Raw genomic sequence first — 21,607 nt, 5'->3', positions numbered from 1 at the left:
TAGACAATAAATAGTAAACTTAACCACTAGGTGAACAATGTGGTATCTTAGAAGATTAAAAGAAGCATTCTGGACAAAAAGTAGAGTAAGGAGGATTGGGGTGCTATGGGGGAGGGACACATTACAATCTTAAGTAGGGTGATCAGGGAAGGCCTCATTCAGAAAGTGACCTTTGACAAAGACTTGAATTAAGTGAGGGAGTCCGTGTTCTAGGCAAACCTAGATGGCAGTGTGCCCTGTATCTTCACAGCACAGCAAGGAAAAAGTATGAGTGGAGCCAAGTGGCAAGAGGGTGAGTAGAAGGAAGTGAGGTCAGAGAAATAAAAAAGAGGGGCCAATTCATGCATTGCCTTGCAGGCCTTGGTAAAGAATTTGTCTTTTACTTTGGATAAAATGAGAAACCACTGGCTTTAAGTCTTCTCCTGGGGGAAATGGGGAGCCACTGGAAAATTTTGAGCAGAGAAGTGATATGATTTGACATTTAATCATCTTAAATGTGTTCAGTTTGCTACTGTGTTTGGAATAGACCCCTGGGAGGCACGAGTGGATGCTGGCAGAGCAGTTAGGATGTTTTCACAGGAATGAGTAGGAGAGCTGATGGTGGCTCCCACCAGAGAAGGAACAGTGGGAAGTAGTCAGATACTCTTATATTTTGAAGATGGAGCTGAGAAGTGCTCCTGTTAGATTGCATGTAGATGTCGGAGAAAGAGAGGAGTCCAGGATGACGCCAAGGTCTTTGGCCTGAGCTCCTGGGAGGCTGGAGATGCCATCAACTGAGATAGTGAATGGTGAGTGAAGGAGGCTTTGGGGGGATGTTCGGACGTACAGCTTTAGACATGTGAAATTTGAAATGTATCAGTTAGACATCCAAGTGTAGATGTTCAACCGGCAGTGGGATCAAATGAGTTTGAAATTCAGGAAAGAGGTTTGGAAAGGAGATATATGTAATATATCTGTATATATGTATAGGGTACTTGTAAAGGGTACTTAATACCATGAGGCCAAATGATATATGTAATATATCTGTATATATGTATAGGGTACATATGTATAGGTACATCTGTATATATGTATAGGGTACATATGTATATATGTATAGGGTACATGTAAAGGGTACTTAATACCATGAGGCCAAATGATAGAACCAAAGAAGTGAGTGTTGATACAGGATGGAAGAAGACACAAGAGTGAGCCTGGAAGCAGTCTAACATGGAGATATTGGAGAAGAGGGAGGATGGACAAAAGAGGACAGGGAAAATGACCATGCTCGCACTCATCTGAAATTTGCTCCCTCAAGCTGAAGATGGTAGGGAAAAAGTTAAGAGAGGAGAGACATTACTAGGGAATTGATACTCAGGGCAGACTGTATGTAGAAGCTACCTTATTCCTTTCCTATAGGGACTGAGAGAGAGGACATGAGTATGGATAGAAAATTACCTTCCTAAGGATTTGTTAAATTTAGAATTTGACTCCTTTTTATATATCAAATTATATATATACAGGTTGACTTAAAAACGCTATTGAAATCAAGGCAAAATGAAGCACTTTGTTTATGTGTTCAATATATTTATATATGGAACTTCTAGTAAATTCTCAAGAAATACTTGTCAAATTATTAATAAATTACCTTTTTGCTGATAATTTTACTATTATGTTAAGACTGTTTTCTTTGCATAAGGGGGACACATAAAAACTTTCTTCAATACTTTTTCTCAAGACATACATACCTATTGAATCAGATGCCAGTTAATTCAGCCATGTAACTTATTCTTTCTCTATAATTATTTGTCAGAACTCACTAGCAAATAGACACAGTGGGTGTGAATTGTCTATTCCTCTTCACTATGGCTGATTGGTAACTGTAGTCAATAAGACAACCACTGAAAATATGAATGTATTCAAATAGGAGGTAGATTTTATTATGTGGATCTAAGTAATCTCCATTGAAAGTTAGAGCTTCAATCTACATTAATTTAGAAATATCCTACATACTTGGAGATTATTCCAGTGAGAGTCTTCTACCCCAGGAGGACAGCATAACTAACAAATCTAACTCTTCCTTCAGAAAGAGTAAGCAGTTTTGCTTACCAGGGTAGGAGGAGATGGCATTGATGTGGGTGGTCCTGATGACACCCACCCGTGTCCCACGGTTGTTTTTCATGCACATGCAGATACATATGGCAATTCCAGCAATGACCCCCATGATGAATACGATTCCAAATACTATGCCAGCAATTGCTGTGCCCCTAAAAAGGAAAAGCGAAAGTACATTTATTGAAAAGACTCATAAAGATTCCTCAGCCTTTCAACTATAGTTCCATGACTACATGACAAGTGCCCCTTTAAATATGTTCTTAAGGATAATGTTAAAAAAGACTCATGTTGGGCTTCCCTGGTGGCACAGTGGTTGAGAATCTGCCTGCCAATGGAGGGATACGGGTTCGAGCCCTGGTCTGGGAAGATCCCACATGCTGCGGAGCAACTGGGCCCGTCAGCCACAACTACTGAGCCTGCGCGTCCGGAGCCTGTGCTCTGCAGCAAGAGAGGCCGTGACAGTGAGAGGCCCGCGCACCGCGATGAAGAGTGGCCCCTGCTTGCAACAAATAGAGAAAGCCCTCGCACAGAAACGAAGACCCAACACAGCCTAAATAAATAAATAAATTTATTAAAAAAAAAAAAAAGACTCATGTTTTCAGTTCTTGAAACCATTCCACAAGTTAATAATTTCCTTTGCAGCGTTTTCTCTGTTTCTCTTTCTGAAAGCCTATTCTGAAATAAACCTCTGAGCCTCCTGGATAACTTCTCTAATTTTTCCTGTCTCTGTTTTCTTGAACTACTTTCCGGGGAACTTCATTGACTTTATCTTCCAAACTTTTACTGAACTTTTAAATTTCAGCTATCATATTTTTAACTTCCACGTGCTCTATCTTATCCTTTATTGCAACACCTGTTTTATAGTGTCCTTTTTCTGCTTTTATGGATGTAATTTGTTCTATTAATCTCTAACAGTACTCATGACATATTCTTTGAAACTTTATCTGTTTTTTGTGTTTCCTCTGTCCTGTCTAAGCTCCTTCTTATTGATTGTTTACTTGAATCTGTTTCATGTTTGACATTTTCCTTAAATGTCTGGTGATCCCTGAATCTATTCCTATGTAATAAGCTGTTATTTAGTAATAGCTGGTTGGGAGTTCAGTGTGCAAAGCTAGTATTGGACAGGTGAACCCTGCAGTAGAGGATCAGCTGAGGCCAGTTCACATAGTTTTGTTTTTCTTTGTAGCTGTTCATTTTTACTCCTTAAAAGGATCCTCCAGTTTCATACTTGGGGAATATGAACTGGGCTGCCAGTTTCCTGGAGCCTGGGGTTTTATCCATAAGGGTATGGACTTTCACAAAATCCTCCTGCTTTCAGCTCAGAGACTCAGTCTCATTCTGCTATGACAGAGGAGGCTTTCAGGTTAAGTCTTCAGTAACAAAATCTTTGTGGTTTAAAAGCATGACTTCTAAAGCCAGACTGCCATGGCTCCAACTGTAGCTGGGTAACCTCGGGCAAGTTGCTCAATGCCCCAGTTTGCTTCTTAATGAAATAAAGGTCAGCTTGGTGCTTATCTGACTCTCCTCCCAAATTTAATGTTATGAAATAACTGTGCTCCTAGATTCATTTGCCACATAAATAAGTTCCTGTTCTCAAGTGCTATATGAACATCTATCGTGTACTTTTCTAGGACAGGTTCATAATCTCTCATCCCAAGGCCTTGGGACTAGATGTGTCTCGTAAGTCAGGAATGTTCAGATTTTGAAAAGGGAACATGCATATACTGTATATTATATGATATTCCCAGGGCCAACATCCTGAGCATAACACATGTACATTTCTGCAATAAAGGTAGGAATATTAACACTCGTGTATTACATAGAAGCTATAAAAAAAGCCCCAGGTTCGTTCAGGTTCAGTCCTGCCACCAATTGAGTTGTATAAAACCTTTACTTTTCAGAGTTTTTGAGGACTTCAGAATTGCAGATAAGGGACTGTGAACGTATATTTATACAACTCAGAAGAGATCTTCTCTTTCTGACTTTTCCCTACTCACTTAAAAAAACAGAATACCATTATGCATTCCAATAGACTCCTTTAAAATATTCCCACGTGCATTTTAACTTTGTTAGTAAATTATGAAAGTAGAACGTGAGACATATTTGGATGGGCTGCTATTAGCAATTAAAGAATGGCAGAGTCTAGCAGTTCAATAAATATGTCTTTTCAAGAAAAAAGATTTATCAAAGGTGGTAACTTGAAATTAAAAAGAAGTAAAAGTAATCTGGAAACTTCTTTTTTTATTGTAATTTTCAGGTCTAAATAAGACTAAATTGGAGGACTTAATTTATGTTCCAGAAATAATCAATGGTCTAATTATTCAGGTGTAGAGTTTCCAAAGTATGTGTTATGGAAGCTATCAATTTGGGACGTATTTATATTCATTAATTCCTTTTTAAATAGAGAAAAGTAAAAAATCAGTCACATTTTGTTTTCTTGTTGGCAGCTTCAGCAAAAATGCCTGCCCTTGAGGTCAATAATGAGGTTGAAACTAATGTGTTAAATGAGGTTTTTGATTAAATCATGATTTTCATGTCCTTGATCCTTTGATACCCATTAGCAATTGTAAATTAGTTATTTAAGACATGGCAAGTATAAAATTTATAGCATTATTTAGTCTGTTATTAATTTAAAAAAATAAGCAGTCACCTTCCAATATATAAATAATTTGGTTTAGTCAACTGTTGGAAAGAGAGAAGCTATTAAGTTGAGAAATTTGGCATCATAAAATCCTTGAAAAAATTTATTTAGGGAATGTATTTTTTTTGAAAGAATGCATTACAAGGTTTGCATATTTTCTCTTCTCTAAAATTCTATTTCGAAATAATTATAGATTCAGAGAGGTCCTGTGTATCCTTCACCCAGTTTCTCCCAATGGTTACATCTTAGGTAACTAAAGTACAACATTAAAACCAGGAAATTGGCATTGGTATAAAGTGTGTGTACAGTTCTATGTCATTTTAACACGTACATAGATCCATGCAACCAGTTCAGCAAGCAAGGTACTATACCATCATCCCAAAATATTTCCCTGGGCTCCTCCTTTACAGTCATATCCAACCTCTACCACCATCAATAACCCCTGACACCATTCATCTGTTCTCCATTTCTATAACTTTGTCATTTCAAGAATGTTATACAAATGGAATCACATAGTACGTGACTTTCTGAAATGCTCTTTTCTCACTCAGCATTATGTCCTTGGAAGCCATACTGGCTTTTCTGTATAGCAATACATTCCTTTTTATTACTGTGTAGTATTCCATGGTATAGATATAACACCAGACCTGAAAATTACAATAAAAAAGAAGTTTCCAGATTACTTTCAGTTTTTTTAATTTCAAGTTATCACCTTTGATAAATCTTTTTTTTCTTTTTTCTTTGTTTAACCATTACTTCTTATAGGACATTCTGTTTACTTCCAGTTTTGGCTTTTCCATTTATAAAGCTGCGATGAACAATCATGTACTGGTTTTTATGTGGACATAAGTATTCATTTCTCTGGAATAAACGCCCAGGAGTAGGATTGCTAGGATATATAAGCATATGTTCTATTTTAAAAGAAATTGCCAAACTATTTTCCAGAGTGACTGTACTATTTTACATTCCCACCAGCAGTATAGGAGAGATCCAGTTTCTATACATCCTTGTCAGCATTTGATATTGTCATTATTGTTTATTTTAGCTGTTTTAATGGGTGCACAGTGATTTCACTTTGTAATATTAACTTACATTTACCTTAAGCTAGTGAACATTTTTCATGAACTGATTTGCCGTTTATATGTCTTCTTCAGTGAAATGTCTCCTATCTTTTACTCATGTTCTAATTGAATTATTTGTGTTTTTACTGTTGAACTTTTGAGAGTTCTTTGTAAATTCTAGATATGACTCCCTTATCATATAAGTAGTTTGTAAATATTTTCTCCCAGCCTGTAGCTTGTCTTTTCATCCTCTTAACAGTCTTTTGCAAGAGTAAAAGTTTTTCATTTTAGTGAAGTCCAACTTATCCATTTTTTCTTTTATGAATTGTGCTTTTGTTGTCATGTCTAAGAACTCTTCACCAACCCCTAGTTTCTGAAGGTTTTCTCCTATGTTTCCTTCTAAAAGATTTATAGTTTTATGTTTGACATTTAAATCTATCATCCATTTTGACTTAATTTTGTATATGGTGTCAGGTTTAGATCGAGTTTCATTTATTTTGCCCATTGATAGCCAACTGCTCTGGCACATTTATTGAAGACACTATCCTTCTTTCATTGCACTGCTTTTGCACCTTTGTCAAAAATCAGTTGGCCATGCTGTTTGGGAGTACTTTTGGGTTCTGTATATTTTCTTGCTGTTGGACAGGGTGTTTTATAAATGTTGAGTAGATTCTGTTGGTTGATGATATTGTTCAGTTCTTCTATATCCTGTTGATCTTCTATCTAGTTTTACTAATTGTTGGTGAGGGATGCTGAAGTATCCAACTATAATTTTGGATTTGTTTGTTTCTTCTTTCAGTTCTATCAGTTTTGTTCCATATATTTTGCAGCTTTTCTGTTCTGTCTAGGCTCTGCACTTGACCTGTGCTGATAGGCATCGGGATGAGGCTGTATTTTTTTTTTCTTATGGTGTTTGGTTATAGTCAAATTAGTTAAATTGTTACTGTCTCAAAGTTTTCTGTTTTGCTAGGCTGTCTCTTTCTAGGGACTTTGGCTGCAGAGATCAGGCCTTTGTTGGGGTTTTTATTGTCTGCTCCTATTGGTGCTTATGGGTTGCCAGCTTCTTTATCTACAAACCTGGGGGAAATGAGGCAAAAGGAAAACCCAGGGAGCTCACTGTCATGTCATGTTGTTCTTCAGCCCACGAAGTTCCTAGCTGCTCTGCCTTCTTCTCTTCACCTTTCAGAATTTTCTTGTTTGTTTTATAGATAATATTTAGGGTTTTAAAGTTGTACACAGAGGGAAGAATAGGGAAATGTACATCTACTCTGAAAAAATAAAATATTGCAATAAATGGTATTGTTTAAAATTGTAAAGTGATTTTTTAAAGCATAATATAAAAACATTTTTATAGAAGAGATTAAAACTGTGATGAATATCCTTAAAAACATAGTTGGGTTTTTAGGGAAAAACATTGCCATTGATCTACATATATATATCTCCTATGATTTTGAACCTTTTCCTATACATATTAAAAGTGCTCAAAAATCTTTAATAAATACACAAATTAAGCTAACCTTACCCACAATTATTAAACTGTTAGGAACTATCACCCACAAAATTCTTCCTCTGTAATGAAAGTATTTCCTAAAGGCATGTGTTAATTCCCTATTCAAATGAAACCTGAAAGGGCATTTTTCTTGGGAGAAGAACAAAATATAACTTCTTTTTGATGTTGTTAATTCTTTCTTTTTTAACTGCTGATATTTTGGACTATAAAGCATAATTCATGTAAATGTATATGCAAAGAGAAATTTCTGTTTTCAGGAGGCTACTGCAACACCTTTTATGAATTCTACAATTTCACAAGTAATTATCTTTTCGTGCCTTTAATAATTTTGTGTGAGCTCAGTTCTAAACAAAAGCATTTAGTTTTTTGGTTACATACAAGAATCACCAGACAAAAAAAATCCAAGGTTATATAAACAAATTATTCTTTTAAACTATCCATTATAATTATTTATTATAGTGAATAACTTTTTTCGGACAATTTTTAGTCCAAGAATAGGCAATCTATGGCCATGGGCCAAATGGGGCCCACAAGTTGTTTCAGTAAATAAGGTTTAATCGGAACAAAGCCAAACACATTTGTTTACCTGTTGTTTGACTGCTTTGGTGCTATCATGTCAAAGATGAGTAGTTGTGACAGAGACCACAGGGTCACAAAGCCTAAAATATTTACCATCTTGCACTTTGTAGAAAAAGTATTGAACTCTGATTTATTTCACTTGTGAATAAATTAATGCTGCCTTTCCCTAGATGACGTTTTCTAAAACATGATGTCAGTAATGATATTGTAACAAAGCAAGTGGTAGCACAGGCCAGACAATTTGTACTGAAAAATCTAACATTTAATGGTATTTGGAAGCTCTTTTAATTCCATTAATCAGAAACTCACAAGAGTTGCAAGGTCTGAATATTCTTTTTGATTATCACTACTAATGTTGTTTACTCTAGTACATTTCTGATGCTATTTCAATACAAAAATTACTCATGTTTTGTGGTATAGTGAAAATAAATATTTAGTCTTTGCCCCAAGATCCTGGACAAAGCTTTTAGAACCCTTAGAATCCCTGAAGTGATTAAAGTGTCTTTTGTATGCTAATGAGATGACTGGTGGTTGGGGGGCCCTAGATAACTTTAACAGGGGCACTGGTCTCCAGAAAGACCAAAGCATAATTAGAGGGTTGGAACTTTTCCCACTTCTGACCTCTAGAGATGGGGACAGGGCTGGAGGCTGAGTTAATCACCAATGGTCAGTGAGTTAATCATCAATGGTCAGTGATTTAATCAATCATGCCTACACAAGGATAGCACGGTAAAAACCCCTACATGTTGGGGTTCAGAGAACTTCCAGGTTGATGGACACATCATGGTGCCAGGAGAGTGGAGCATAGAGAGGGAGCATAGAGTAGAGCATGTAGAGGGCATAGCAGGTCTGAAAGCTCCATGCCCCTCCCCACATACATTGCCCTATGTATCGCTTCCACTTGACTGTTCCTGAGTTGTATCCTTTATAATCAACTGGTAATAGTAAGTAAAGCATTTTTCTGAGTCCTATGAGTTGTTCTAACAATTAGTCAAACCTGAAGGAAGGGGTTGGGGGGATCCCTGACTTTGTAGTCAAGTTGTATGGACGTGTGTATAACCTGGGGACTCAGTACTTGTGACTGGCATCCTAAATAAGGGCAGGCTTATGGGGCCGAACCATTACACCTGTGGAGTCTGACACTCACTCCAGGTAGTGTGCGTCAGAATTAAATTGAACTGTAGGACACCCAGCTGATATGAGAATTGGTTGGTGTCAAGAGGAAAGACACCCCACAGGCTTTCTTCTCTGTTCTCCAAAAGTCTTTGTGGACACATCTAAGTTTCAGTGTGTATGGTTTAGCTCCATGGATGGTTTTTGACCATTTGCAGATAATAAAAAAATTTGGAACAAAATTATAGATTGAAATGTGTACCAAAATGAGACTTTATAATCAAGATATTAAATGTACTTGTAGTGGCTTTAATATACTATGAAACCGGGGTTTATAACAAGGCTCAGAGACAATATTTTTCATTCCATAAATAGCTTTTCATAAGTAAAAACGATTCTGATAATGTTGCAATTGTTACAATAATATTTACAACACATTTTAACCTTGGTACTGCTATACAGCAACTTAAAAATACAGATACTTTGACATGGTTTTACTATTAATTGATGTTTAAGGTAAAGAGTAAATATGCAAAGAATGCCATTAGATTATTTCTGTTCTTTCTCTGACATGACCAATTTATAAATGCATTTTATACAAAGGACATGATTATTCTATGCAATAATTTAATAACATGTCTCTATTAAATAGGAAAAAATGGCCACAGAGATATTTGATGCCTACATAAGATGCAGGAAGAATTATAGAATATTTCCATTAGGAGAAACTTTTCAAATGAACATAAGAGTTTTTAAGAAGTACATTAAGTGAGAAAACTTTTAGAAGAGAGTTTTCTGGAATAACTGCCTACAATTTCAAAAGAATAGACTTAAAATAAGTTCATTTACTATTAGAATGAAAAATAAGTCATAAATGCAGCAAAAGCATTTTATCTTTCTATTAAAGAGGAAATATTAAATAATCTTATATATTTATAATAATCCATAAGTGATTAATTAAAGCAATGAAAAGATATCATTTCAACTGTAGGGCTGAAAGGAAAAAGCACACATGAGAAAAATAAAACTTGGCAAAGTTCTTCTTCAGACTTTCATTAGCTCAATAATTGTTCTTTCAGCCAGTGCATTAAAATATGTAATACAATATTTTCATGCTCAAAATCTTCAAAACCCATGTTTTATTCTACACCTATTCACAATTTATAAAGTCTATAACTTTAGCAAAACTCTTACTGGCTTAATTTAAAAATGATGCATTTTCCTCATTGTTGCTTTAATAAATCAATACAGAAGAGTAAGAATAGAAAAACAAGCTCAATGGAGTATTGTTTTCAACATGGAGGGTATTTAGTTCTGTCACTTTAATGAATAATAGTAGGTCCCCAGAACTAAATATATCTATATCAGTATCTATATCTGAATCTGTATCTATCTCTACCTATTTATATACATATACATTTATATATATATCAAATACGATGACTATAACTTCAAGTGGTTAAATTATTGCTAAATATTGTTACAATTCGACGTGTTAAATGCTTATGAAGAGTTGAAACACCAATCCATGTGATTTTCCCAATAAGTCTATATTACTTGCAAAAAAATCCTGTAAAATTCAGGTACATTAAAGATGTTTATTTTACCTTTTTTTTTTCATTTTAGTCCTTCTCTCTAATAACATAATTCAACATATCTTCCTTCTTGGGGCTTTATAGGTAACTTTTCTGTAGTCCTCAGAATAATAAAATTAGAAACTAATTTTTCTCTAAATGTTTAAATTTACTTCATTTACCGACTCAGTCCCTGTGGTAGACAGTTGTCTACCTCAGTATCTATTCTCTACATTTTCCTTGATAAAAGAACTCTTGATGGTTAACTGGGTACATGGCTACTTGAAATAAATACTATTTTTTCTAGATACCCTTAAACCTAGCAGTAAAGTTCTAGAAAATAAGTTGTAAATAAAATGCTTTGTGTTATCACTCAAGAAACCCCCTTGAAAGATGGCTGGGATGGGTTTTTTGTCCCTTCCTCCTTATCTTACCCTCCATCCTGCTTTCTGAAATGTGGGTGTGGTGGCTGAGCTCTCGTGTCCATGCAGGACCATGAGGATAGTCCACCTAGAGATGCAGGAGGTATGAATTTGATGGAGTATGCATCCCTAACAGCTACATGGAGATGCTATATCACTCCCAAGTTGCCTATCTCTAGGTTTCCTTTACATGAGACAGAAACACACTGCTTTTTAAAAAAATTATTAAAACCTCTATTATTTTAGTTTAAGTGTGTGTGTGAGAGAGAGCTACACTGCTTGACCTACTCTTACCTAATACAACTTCTTTGCTACAATAAGCACACTGGGTAAACAAAAAGAAATATTTCACGTGGAATTAGTTCTAAGGAGCACACAGGTACTCTGAGATCCCCGGGTAAAGGTTCCAAAAATAGCATACCAGGGGGCTTCCTTGGTGGCACAGTGGTTGGGAGTCTGCCTGCCGACGCAGGGGACACGGGTTCATGCCCCAGTCCGGGAGGATCCCACGTGCCGCGGAGCAGCTGGGCCCGTGAGCCATGGCCGCTGAGCCTGCGCATCCGGAGACATACCAGAACCAAGAAAGCATGAGACTGCATTCAACTTCTATTAAATTGAGATCACTTATCTTCCATCTTAGGTAGAGTTAAACTTGTATGATTCAGTGAAAGACCTTCAAAAAATCCCTATGTTGCCTAGATGTCAAAGAGGTATACAAAATGAGAATAAAAAATGGTCTTGAATGTGCTGTGAATGCTAGGGTGATCTGCACGATAACGCTTTATCACTGGAGTGCGATAGTAAATGATTTGATTGATGAAGAAAGCAAGAATAACTCAAGCCAAAGAGTACCCTTTGAGAATTGGTTGGTTTGCCCTTATCTCCACTGATCAAATCTTCTGAACAAGTTATGTTAGATTCCTATGTTAGATTCATAAAGTGAGTTCAATGAAGATCAAATGCATATAATAAAATAATTTAAATATTAATAATATCAATTAAATATTTTTCCATATATATATGATCATATATGAACATATTTAACTGTAATTTAGAAAAACAGGAATCTGAGTGAAGATTCCCCGAAGTATATTACTTGATATATTCTGTATACTGTGTGCATTCCAAATGTCATGATCTGATTAGCTGTCAGTATAGCCGTGAGATAGCACAGCATAACATAGTGTAAGTCAAAATTTAAATTCAGTCATTCATGGTTACCGAAGTTTCCAGAAACGTTTTGCACAATATTCACAAATGTGATTCATTTCATTGTTTATTTAACAACAATATTTGGAAAAGTAGTATTGACCCACACTTAACACTGGTTGAATTTTCCAGTCATGGCCTTGAGATGTTTGATTTATTCCTCAGTCATTATGCCTGTAATTTTAAACAGCTATTGCTAGATAATTAACAGTCATCACTTTATTGATGAAATATGTATCGGTTATCTACCATGTGCTAGGCACTATTCTGGGTGCTGGGATGCAAAGTTGAATGATACACGGTATCCGTCTTCAAGGATTTTAGAGGCATGTATGAGATACTAAACAAAAAGCGAGATTTTGAAAGGCCACTATCTCCAGGCATAGAAGACTAAGTCAATAAAATAATTTAAAAATTTGATCATACTCAGCAAAAGAGAACATTTTTTTTAATGAATGTAATAAACTCAAGAGAATAGTAGTGATTTCTTAATACTTCTTACTTGCATATAATAATTTTTTGACCCAGAGGATGCTTTTGTGAAATAGAATTCAACCCACTTGTTTTGTGGGTGAAAAAAATCAAATCCATGGGAGGCTAAAATAACGATCTTCTAGTTAGTTTCGTGGTAAAGAATAGAGCTCAGCGATCCTAATTTTCACCCCAGAGCTGTTTATATGGCAGTGGACTGCCCTGCTCATATTCTTTCATCCACTCACCAAACATTTATAGAGTCTGTTTGCTGTGCCAGATACTCTAGTGAGCACTAGACATATAAAGATGAACAAAGTCTCCTTAGGAAGCAGAGAAGAAGAGGAGAGAAAGGATTCCTGGAATGTTTGGGAAATTGAAACCTTGAGACCTGATGACTGACTGAATTGGGTAGTAAATGAGAGGCAGGAGTGCGGAATATCTTCCATGTGGATGACTGCCCCTTGCTGTACCATATACAGTCCCTAAAAATGTCTTGAAATGAAGAATAAATGAGACAGGGAATCATAAACTAGATTTAAGTAGATACAGGCAGAAGGCAAGCCACACAGGTTTCCTTGCCTTCTGCCTTCTAAACCTAAAAATTTCCCAATTACTTCTAGACTTACGTTTATAATGCTTTGGCACAGTTCACCCTTTGAAGTGACCTTTGCTGAAACTTCACACTGAGCTAATTACCTTAACTTGCTTATGATGTTTACTTTAGACAGAACTTTCTTCTTTTTCTTCCTGTACATTTTTATCATATTTTAAGTAGAAAAAAATCACGAACCCGTTTTTTTTCTTAACACTAACTCTAAAGATTTCTATTAAAAATCCATTTGTTGAGATTTAAGTCCTGAGAGCATGTAAGATTTAAGAGACTGAATCTGATTATGAAAATCAGAACCCTCAGGATAATCCGATTTCCTTTCCATTGACACGAGCATGGAGAGTTTCAAATAAATATGGAGGCTTATATAATTATTGATCTAGCAGAACAGCAACTACCTTTCAGGCCTAGACATTTGAAAATTTAATAAGGTTCCCATAGGATTGGGGTGGAGGTTGTAAACTTTTCCAGATTAACTGCTGAAACAGGTAGCAGACCTTGATGATGTAATGGACCCCTGGCAGTGAGACCATGGGCCACCAAATACAGTATTTTCACATGTGGCTCCGTCAACTGCTAGTCTATACATTACAAGGTAGCCAGCCCACTCAGACAGCTGTGGGCCCTTCCTGGACCCTAGAAAGTCCCCATCCTCTGCCGAGACAAACCTGCAACTGATCACCATCTGCAGGTAGGTCTCCATTCTAGTTCTGCCAATGATTTGCTCAGTTCTGACGTTTACTCTCTGCACACAGCTCCCTCAGGCTGGGGCTGCTCAGACCCAAGGGAGGCTGCCTGATCTCACCTCTCTGAAAGTCTTGTTCACAACCTCACCTGCACCAGCCTACTGTGGTTGATCAGAGCTGTTACACTTTGGCTGCCTCAGAGAATCTAGCCTCACACTCACTTTAATGGTTCTTAAAGTCATTAACAAGCAATACATCCTCATCACAGCTAATCAGATCATGACATTTGGAATCCACCCAGTATACAGAGTATGTCAAGTAAGATAGTTCAGGGAATCTTCACTCAGATTCTTGTTTTCCTAAATTAAACTTAAATATGTTCATATATGATCATATATATCTGGAAAAAACATTTAATTGCTACTATTAATATTACTATTATTATATGCATTTGGTCTTCACTGAACTCATTTTACGAAACTAACATAGGAATTGGGCATTTGTTCAGAAAATTTGATCAGTGGAGATAATTGCAAACCAACCAGTTCTCAAAGGGTACTTTTTGGCTTGAGTTATTCTTGCTTTCTTCATCAATCAAATAGCTACAAACAGTTTCTGAGTTTTATGCCGTATAATTATCCATGAGAGGAAAACTGATTTCAATCATGTCTCATTACAGTAGATTCAATCCCAGAGAAGGAATGTGAATAGCTCAGGTGGAGTTGGGGAACCTCCTATAGAACAGTCCACTTGTCCAAAGCCAAGAATACCACAATTAGCCCAGCTTGGGTCAAATGCCTGTCCCCAGACCTGCTCTATGTAACCAGTGCAGAAACACATGGGGGAAATAGAGTTGGTCAATTCAGGAGCAGAGGCAAGAATTTGGCAAACAATGACACAGTCATTCACACACAAGATAACTTTGTATAGTTGACATTAGGATTCCAAGCCCAAGTCTGAGTTTACGGCTGTAAGCTAGGATTATAAAGAATGAAGAAAAACATAATTCAAAAAGAGTTATGTACCACAATGTTCATTGCAGCTCTATTTACAATAGCCAGGACATGGAAGCAACCTAGGTGTCCATTGACAGATGGATGGGTAAAGAAGATGTGGCACACATATACAATGGAATATTACTCAGCCATAAAAAGAAATGAAATTGAGTTATTTGTAGTGAGGTGGATGGACCTAGAGTCTGTCATACAGAGTGAAGTAAGTCAGAAAGAGAAAAACAAATACCGTATGCGAGTGCATATATATGGAATCTAAGAAAAAAAAAAAAAGGTCTGAGGAACCTAGGGGCAGGACAGGAATAAAGATGCAGATGTAGAGAATGTACTTGAGGACACGGGGAGGGGGAAGGGTAAGCTGGGACGAAGTGAGAGAGTAGCATGGACTTATACACATTTGGTACACACTACCAAATGTAAAATAGATAGCTAGTGGGAAGCAGACACATAGCACAGAGAGATCAGCTCGGTGCTTTGTGGCCACCTAGAGGGGTGAGATAGGTAGGGTGGGAGGGAGACGCAAGAGGGAGGAGATATGGGGATATATGTATACGTATAGCTGATTCATTTTGTTATACAACAGAAACTAACACACCATTGTAAAGCAATTATACTCCAATAAAAAAAAAGAGAATGAAGGACAGATAGAGACAAATCTCAGTTCTGTTCATCCGTCACCTAAATATATACGTGGTACCAGAAAGTCAGAAAAGTAACTTTAGACAAATACAGAGGTTTGGGACTATAAGGATTTCTAGTGGCCATGTTTTGAAAGACCTTATTTCAAAGAATCTTAAATTATATAACACTAAACATATTTGAGTATTTCCTAGATATATGTTAGTGTTTCAAGGAAGATAGAGCCTGGGGAAGACACATTCGCACGTATGTAAATAATTATAATGCACAGCATTGACTGCAAACAGGGGAAGCATGGAGTAGGTTCTACGACAGCAGAGGATAGAAAATGTGCGAGTGTGTGTGTGAGTAGAGATGGGTGTGTGTGAGAATGTATATCACTGAAAGAAGGTGCAGGTGTATATGCATGTTTGGGGAGTGCTTGAGGATGGGTGGATTCCTAAAGGAGGTAACCCCTTCTGAATCTTAAAGGAAGATGAGGAATTAATCAATGGAGATTGAGGAGATTGGAGCAGAAACACATTTAAGATCAAAGGAACAAGGTATAAATGCCATAGGAATGTAAGATACTGTGACATGTTTAAGGGACCATGAAAAATTGAGAGTTGCTGAAATAGAAAAGATGCAGATGAGGCTGGAGTAAAAGCAGGGGTTTGGGGGTGGCAATTAGGAGGTTCTTCAATAACACTGTAAAGAACTTGACCTTTTTATTGGAGTTAATGGAAAAATAAGTGAAAACCTGCAAGCATGGATCAATCTAAGAGTAATGTGAAGAGTGGATTTAATGGGTACCAGGCCGTACCCAAGTGGTCCTATTGAAAGACCATTGTAATTATCCGGACAAACCGTGGTGAAAGACTGAACCTGACAATGAAAGTGGGGCAGGGAAGAAGGTGGGGAGGAGGGAGTTCAAAAATTCAGAACATATAACATGGAAGGTAAAGTTAGCGGTGCCTTCATGTCATCAAATTCAAACTCCTAAAAGATTATTATAACTCTGTGCTATCTGCAGGCAGGCAAAGCTCTTGGACACTCCCAGCACTTAAAAGTCACTAAGTCTGGAGGCATCTTTTCCATTACTGAATAATTCCCTGTAACTGTGGGACACTTCAGTAGATTTAGTTCACCAGATCTCTTATCTCTCTCAAAGAAGGGACCTCTGCAGAGGGAAAGCTCTGACCTTTCATAGGAAAGAAGGGAAGTGTCAGGCCCAGAAGGTGTCAGAGGGCAGGAGATAAACTTTGCTTACCCTTGTTGTCTACTGGTCTGATTTCAACCAAGTGTGTTTTCCAAAGATGAGTATGTTTATAAAAAGCATATGTACTCTTTAATATTGCATTACATATACTTTTAGCATAGTGAGCATGCATAGATAGGAGGTTTGTTTTATTTGTATAATCAATGAACTCTTAATTGCCCTTCTCTGAAATGCATGTCCTTAAACCTCTGTAAAACATAAATTAAAAATAATAGTCTTTGAGTTATTCTTAGATTGCTTCATGCAGTCTGATCTTCCGATCCAAGTCTTTGTGCAGTTAGAATCTTAATTGGATCAGCTGATGCCCGATGTCCCCTCCAGCTCCCCAGTACCACAACTAATTTGCAGAAATTCCACTTTAATAATACACCTGCTGCAGTTAAAGAAAGGAAAGCAAAACAGAGGTGGAAATCTCAACCTAATGAACACTGAAGAAAGATTAGAAGCAAGTTAAAATTCAGTGTGATAATTAATTACAGTCCAAGAAAATGAATATTGGCTAACTGTAATTTAAGCTATATTTATTCATGCAAGTCTCTTCCGCACCTCCAATTCTGAGATAGAAAGAGAATACCTCTTCTCAATAATTCTTATCTCATTTATTGTCAATATAAGCAACAATCTCAAGTCTGTGGAGGTGTAAAAATCATCAAGGTAGTATTCAGTATTTTAAGTGAGTAATTATAAATGCATGCACTCATGCATATTATCAAGCCAACTCTTTATTAATTATTTCTACTTTGGAAAGTCATAGTTTTGTCTCAAAGATCTTGGCAAAAATAGCTATACCATGACAAAACAGTTGGTTTGGAAGATATTTTACTTTATTTTTTTTAAATAGAGAGAATAAAAGATTAAAAAATCAGATGGATTCTTGCAATTTTAGGAGCAGCTATTATAATGTGCTTGAATGTTTCACTGTATTCTTTGAAATTCCAATGGGCCAGGGAGCTACCCACTCATAGCCATGCAACATACAGGGAGGGAATTATGCCTGGTTTGAACCACTAGAGTGGTATTATATCAGTATTGTCTCTTTAGGCAGACTTCATCCTGTTGCATCTAATAGTACAGTTAACATTTAGGAGGAGTGGCCCCAAAAATGACAGTTCTCTTACTGGTGAGAAGATAACTAGCCAACATAAGCTGTGTAGTCTGGTGGGATGAGGTAAACAGTAGTTATTTAAGTAACTTATATTACCTGTGTGGATGGGCAGAAGAGCAAATTACAGTGTGGGTCATCACCATAAAGTCAAGATTCTTCTGACCAAATTACTGCAGAGTGGGCAGAGAGGTGGATCCAACAAGAAGAAACAGAGAATTAAGGGGGTCATAATCTTTAGTTCCACAGGTCCATCTAAGGCAGGTGAGTGCTGGCAGCAGCGTTGCTGTGGAGACAGTAAGAGCTACCTGCTCCTCTACATTTCCCAGCTGTCCATGCATCTTGGAAGGGAGGGGCTGTGTGACTAATTTTCCCCAACAGAATACTGAAGGAAGAGATACGTCACTTCCTGTCAAGATCGGTGAAGAGGTGGTGTTCCTTCCTCACCACCTTTCACTACCCCAGCCTGGGTGCCTGGAAGCAAAGGATTCTGGGATGGTGAGTCCACAATATGGAAGGAGGCAGAGTCCCTGAGCCATGGCGTCAGGGAGAGCCACACAGGTGAGCTGCTGATGTGATCAAAAAATAATATGGCGTTGGGTTGAGCCACTGAGATTTCAGGGTTTATCTGTTTCTGCAGCATAGCCTAGCTATCCTGACTAAGGCATTGGTGTTGTGTCTCAGAGCACAGGATGTGGATTCAGCATACCAACGTATAAATCTTGTTTCCACCACTGACGACCTCTGTGACCTGACGTCTCTGAGCTTCAGTTTTGAGCGCAAGAATTTTGTTATCAGGATGAGACATCATAAGTGGTTTCAACTCAGGCAACAAAATATAAGTCCCGTGGTGGGCCCTGGAAATACTGCCTCCTAAAACAGATGAAACTTGTAAGGAATCAGGTGTGGGTCTCAGGCTCCTCGAGTAACAGAGCTGAATGGGCCCCACAAGGCACCTGATTTGGTAAAAAATATGAGAGCCAATCCCATGTTGGCTCTCATATGTTGAGAGCCTCAGAGTGAAGGCTGGTCCCCAACTCTGGCTTCATGTTAGATTGAAATTAAGTCACACAACAATATTGACACCTGTAAACCAAATCAGTGAAATTAGAATCTCTGGGGATGAGATCCAGATATTATATTTTTTAAGTTACCCTGGTTGTGCTAATATAGAGCCAGAATTAGGAATCAATGAGTTGGAGTAACAAAGAGACCTAAAGCTGCCTAAAATCTTTCTGTCTCCGTTGAAATTGGTTCAGGAGGCGAAGGATAGAGCTCAGGGCCAAGAAACACCAAGTGGACTCAGATACGTGAAACTGGCAAAAGAAGTGATTTTAGCAGCAATTTCTCAACAAAAAAGAGATAGTGATTTAAACATTTAAACATTTCCATCTACGGCACTTACACAGAATAAATATCATTATGAATATTACTGTTATTTTCTTTTCAGTCCTCATTCTATATCATATTCTCAGTCTACTAAATGCACTTAAAATAAGGGAAGAAATCATGGGTGTACACATGGATATTCAGCATAGAAAAATATTTCTGATTGGTAATATACAAAACTAGTAAAATATTAACAAAATGTTATAGAAATAAAGAAACTGAACAATTGATATATGTTTGATTCTGTGAAAATAGGCAGATCAGTGCTTCCCAAATGGGGAGAAAATTTAGTTCAGCAACCTAGAAATTGCCAGTTGGTTCAGACCTCTTATTTATCCAATGCCCTGTTCTATTGCTGACCTACCCCACATTCAGCAAGAAAGATTAATTTCCTTTCAGATGTGAGTGAATCTTAATGGCAATGTGTACCTTAATTTCCTTTAGTCATCTATAACTATTCCTCAAATTTCTCCTGTTTTGGGACCGCTAAGGTCCAGTGGAATGACAAACTTGAAAATATCTACTAGTAATGAAAGGCATTTGTTGGACACTAGCATATTAATTACTTGGTTTTGATGATGTAGGAAGGTTACTAAAAGTACTCAGTTTACTGGCATGAAGGCTTTTTGTTTTTTCTTCTTTACTTGAAATCAAAGCCAACAGTCTTAATAATTTTGACTGGTCCTTAAAATATTCTCACATTTGCTCAGCGTTAATTTGCAAATGAGCCTTTCCTAACCAATGGACCCTCATCAGGAAATCTAAATCATAAAAATTCCAGGGAACAACACCAATAACTTATTTTATGTAAACTGTTTGGAATTATGCCAATCAATTCACTAGTTCATGATTTCAAAGATTGTTTCATCAATCTTGTATTACTCAATTCATAGACCAAAAAATAGACCCTTTAACAAGAATTTGGATTTGATTCTGTAAGAAAGACAAGGTCATTTTTTAAAAGCAAATCAGCTAGCAAGAGGGCTATCAGAAGCATGCGTACAAAGAAAAATGGTCACAGAAACTTTGGGCTCTATTCTATAATTCTTGACTTTTATTTTTCCCTTCTGCTACTACTTTGCTTCCTTTACTATTCCCTTAGGGAAATTCTAGTATCACATGGGGCTAAGAAATATAATTTGATCTTTTACTATTTTAAGTTCAAGTTATTTAAATGCCATGGACTCAGTGAAGTGTGGCTTACGTCCATAAGACCAACCTCAGAAAGCATCGTACATACTCCCTCTGACAACATGATAATGTGAAACTAATTGCTTTTGGGGGAATTCATCAATTTAAGATCAAGGCTCCTAAACATTATGTTTCAAGATGCCTAAGAAACACACATTCTTTTCTACACTGAAAGACAAGCAAAACATGGGTCTTTCAGGAGACCCACGTGTAAATATTGATTTTATGCCCTCCGCCTAGTTAAAATGTCTAAACTGGATCTCAAGTTGAGTTCCCATTTCATTTATATCATATATTTTCATTTGGCTTTAAACTCCAAGAAGCTAAATTTGGCATCAGTTTGACAAGATTCCCATCTTTTACATTTGATAAGTTATTGAAAATAGAGTGAGGAACGTATCTCTTCATATATTCATCAGCTATGGATGAAGTACCTATTCATCTGTTTGTCTAGGAGCTGTGGGCACAACAGTGATCCAGAAAACATCTGCTTTGACCTCTACCATGGAAGAAAGACAGTTAGATAATAAGATATTTAGGAATATTAAGGAAGTTGTAATTAAAATGAGATTTGAAAGGTGAATTAGTCAAGAAAGAAAACAAAGGATTCATGAAGAGGAAATAACCTGTGGGAAATCGGGAGAGAGCAGGGCACATTTTAAGAGAGAGAAGATCCGTAGAGCAAGCACTGTCTACAGCTTTGATGGTAGGAAGGTGTTTGACTAATGGCTGAAGATAGGCTTGGGGAGCTAAACAGCAATGAGGTCATGAAGGGCCCTGAAAACCATGGTAAAAGGGAGACCATAAAGCAGGGGCATCAGTGGCAAGGAGACAGTTGTGTTGCAGGAGGATGTCAGTGACAATGACAAAGGGATTGCCTGAGACAAGAGTGGAGACAGAGATACCAGTTGGGAGGTGAGAAAAGGCACTGCCAAGCATAGTGGGTTGAATGGTGGTCCTCCAAAAGATATGTCCATGTCCTGATTCCCAGACCCTGTGAACATTACCTTATTTGGAAAGGGCCTTTGCAGATGTAATTAAA

The 21,607-nt window shown here is 37.1% G+C and overlaps 1 protein-coding gene across 1 annotated transcript in view; it reads right to left on the bottom strand.

Annotated features, from left to right (window-relative positions):
* The window catches only part of CYYR1 (cysteine and tyrosine rich 1), a 106,877-nt gene that overhangs the window by 14,188 nt on the left and 71,082 nt on the right, over positions 1 to 21,607 (bottom strand). Inside the window, exon 3 of the mRNA XM_022573134.2 lies at positions 2,089 to 2,246. Within this exon, the coding sequence (XP_022428842.2) occupies positions 2,089 to 2,246 (158 nt within the window). The remainder of the gene's footprint in view (positions 1 to 2,088; positions 2,247 to 21,607) is intronic.

The sequence above is a fragment of the Delphinapterus leucas genome, chromosome 4, assembly GCF_059928025.1.
Source record: "Delphinapterus leucas isolate spDelLeu-1000000601 "Yukka" chromosome 4, BTC_Dleu_Yukka2, whole genome shotgun sequence".
Taxonomy (NCBI): Eukaryota; Metazoa; Chordata; class Mammalia; order Artiodactyla; family Monodontidae; genus Delphinapterus; species Delphinapterus leucas.
The sequence above is the reverse complement of the archived record's forward strand: the minus strand, read 5'-3'. Positions and strand labels throughout refer to the sequence as shown.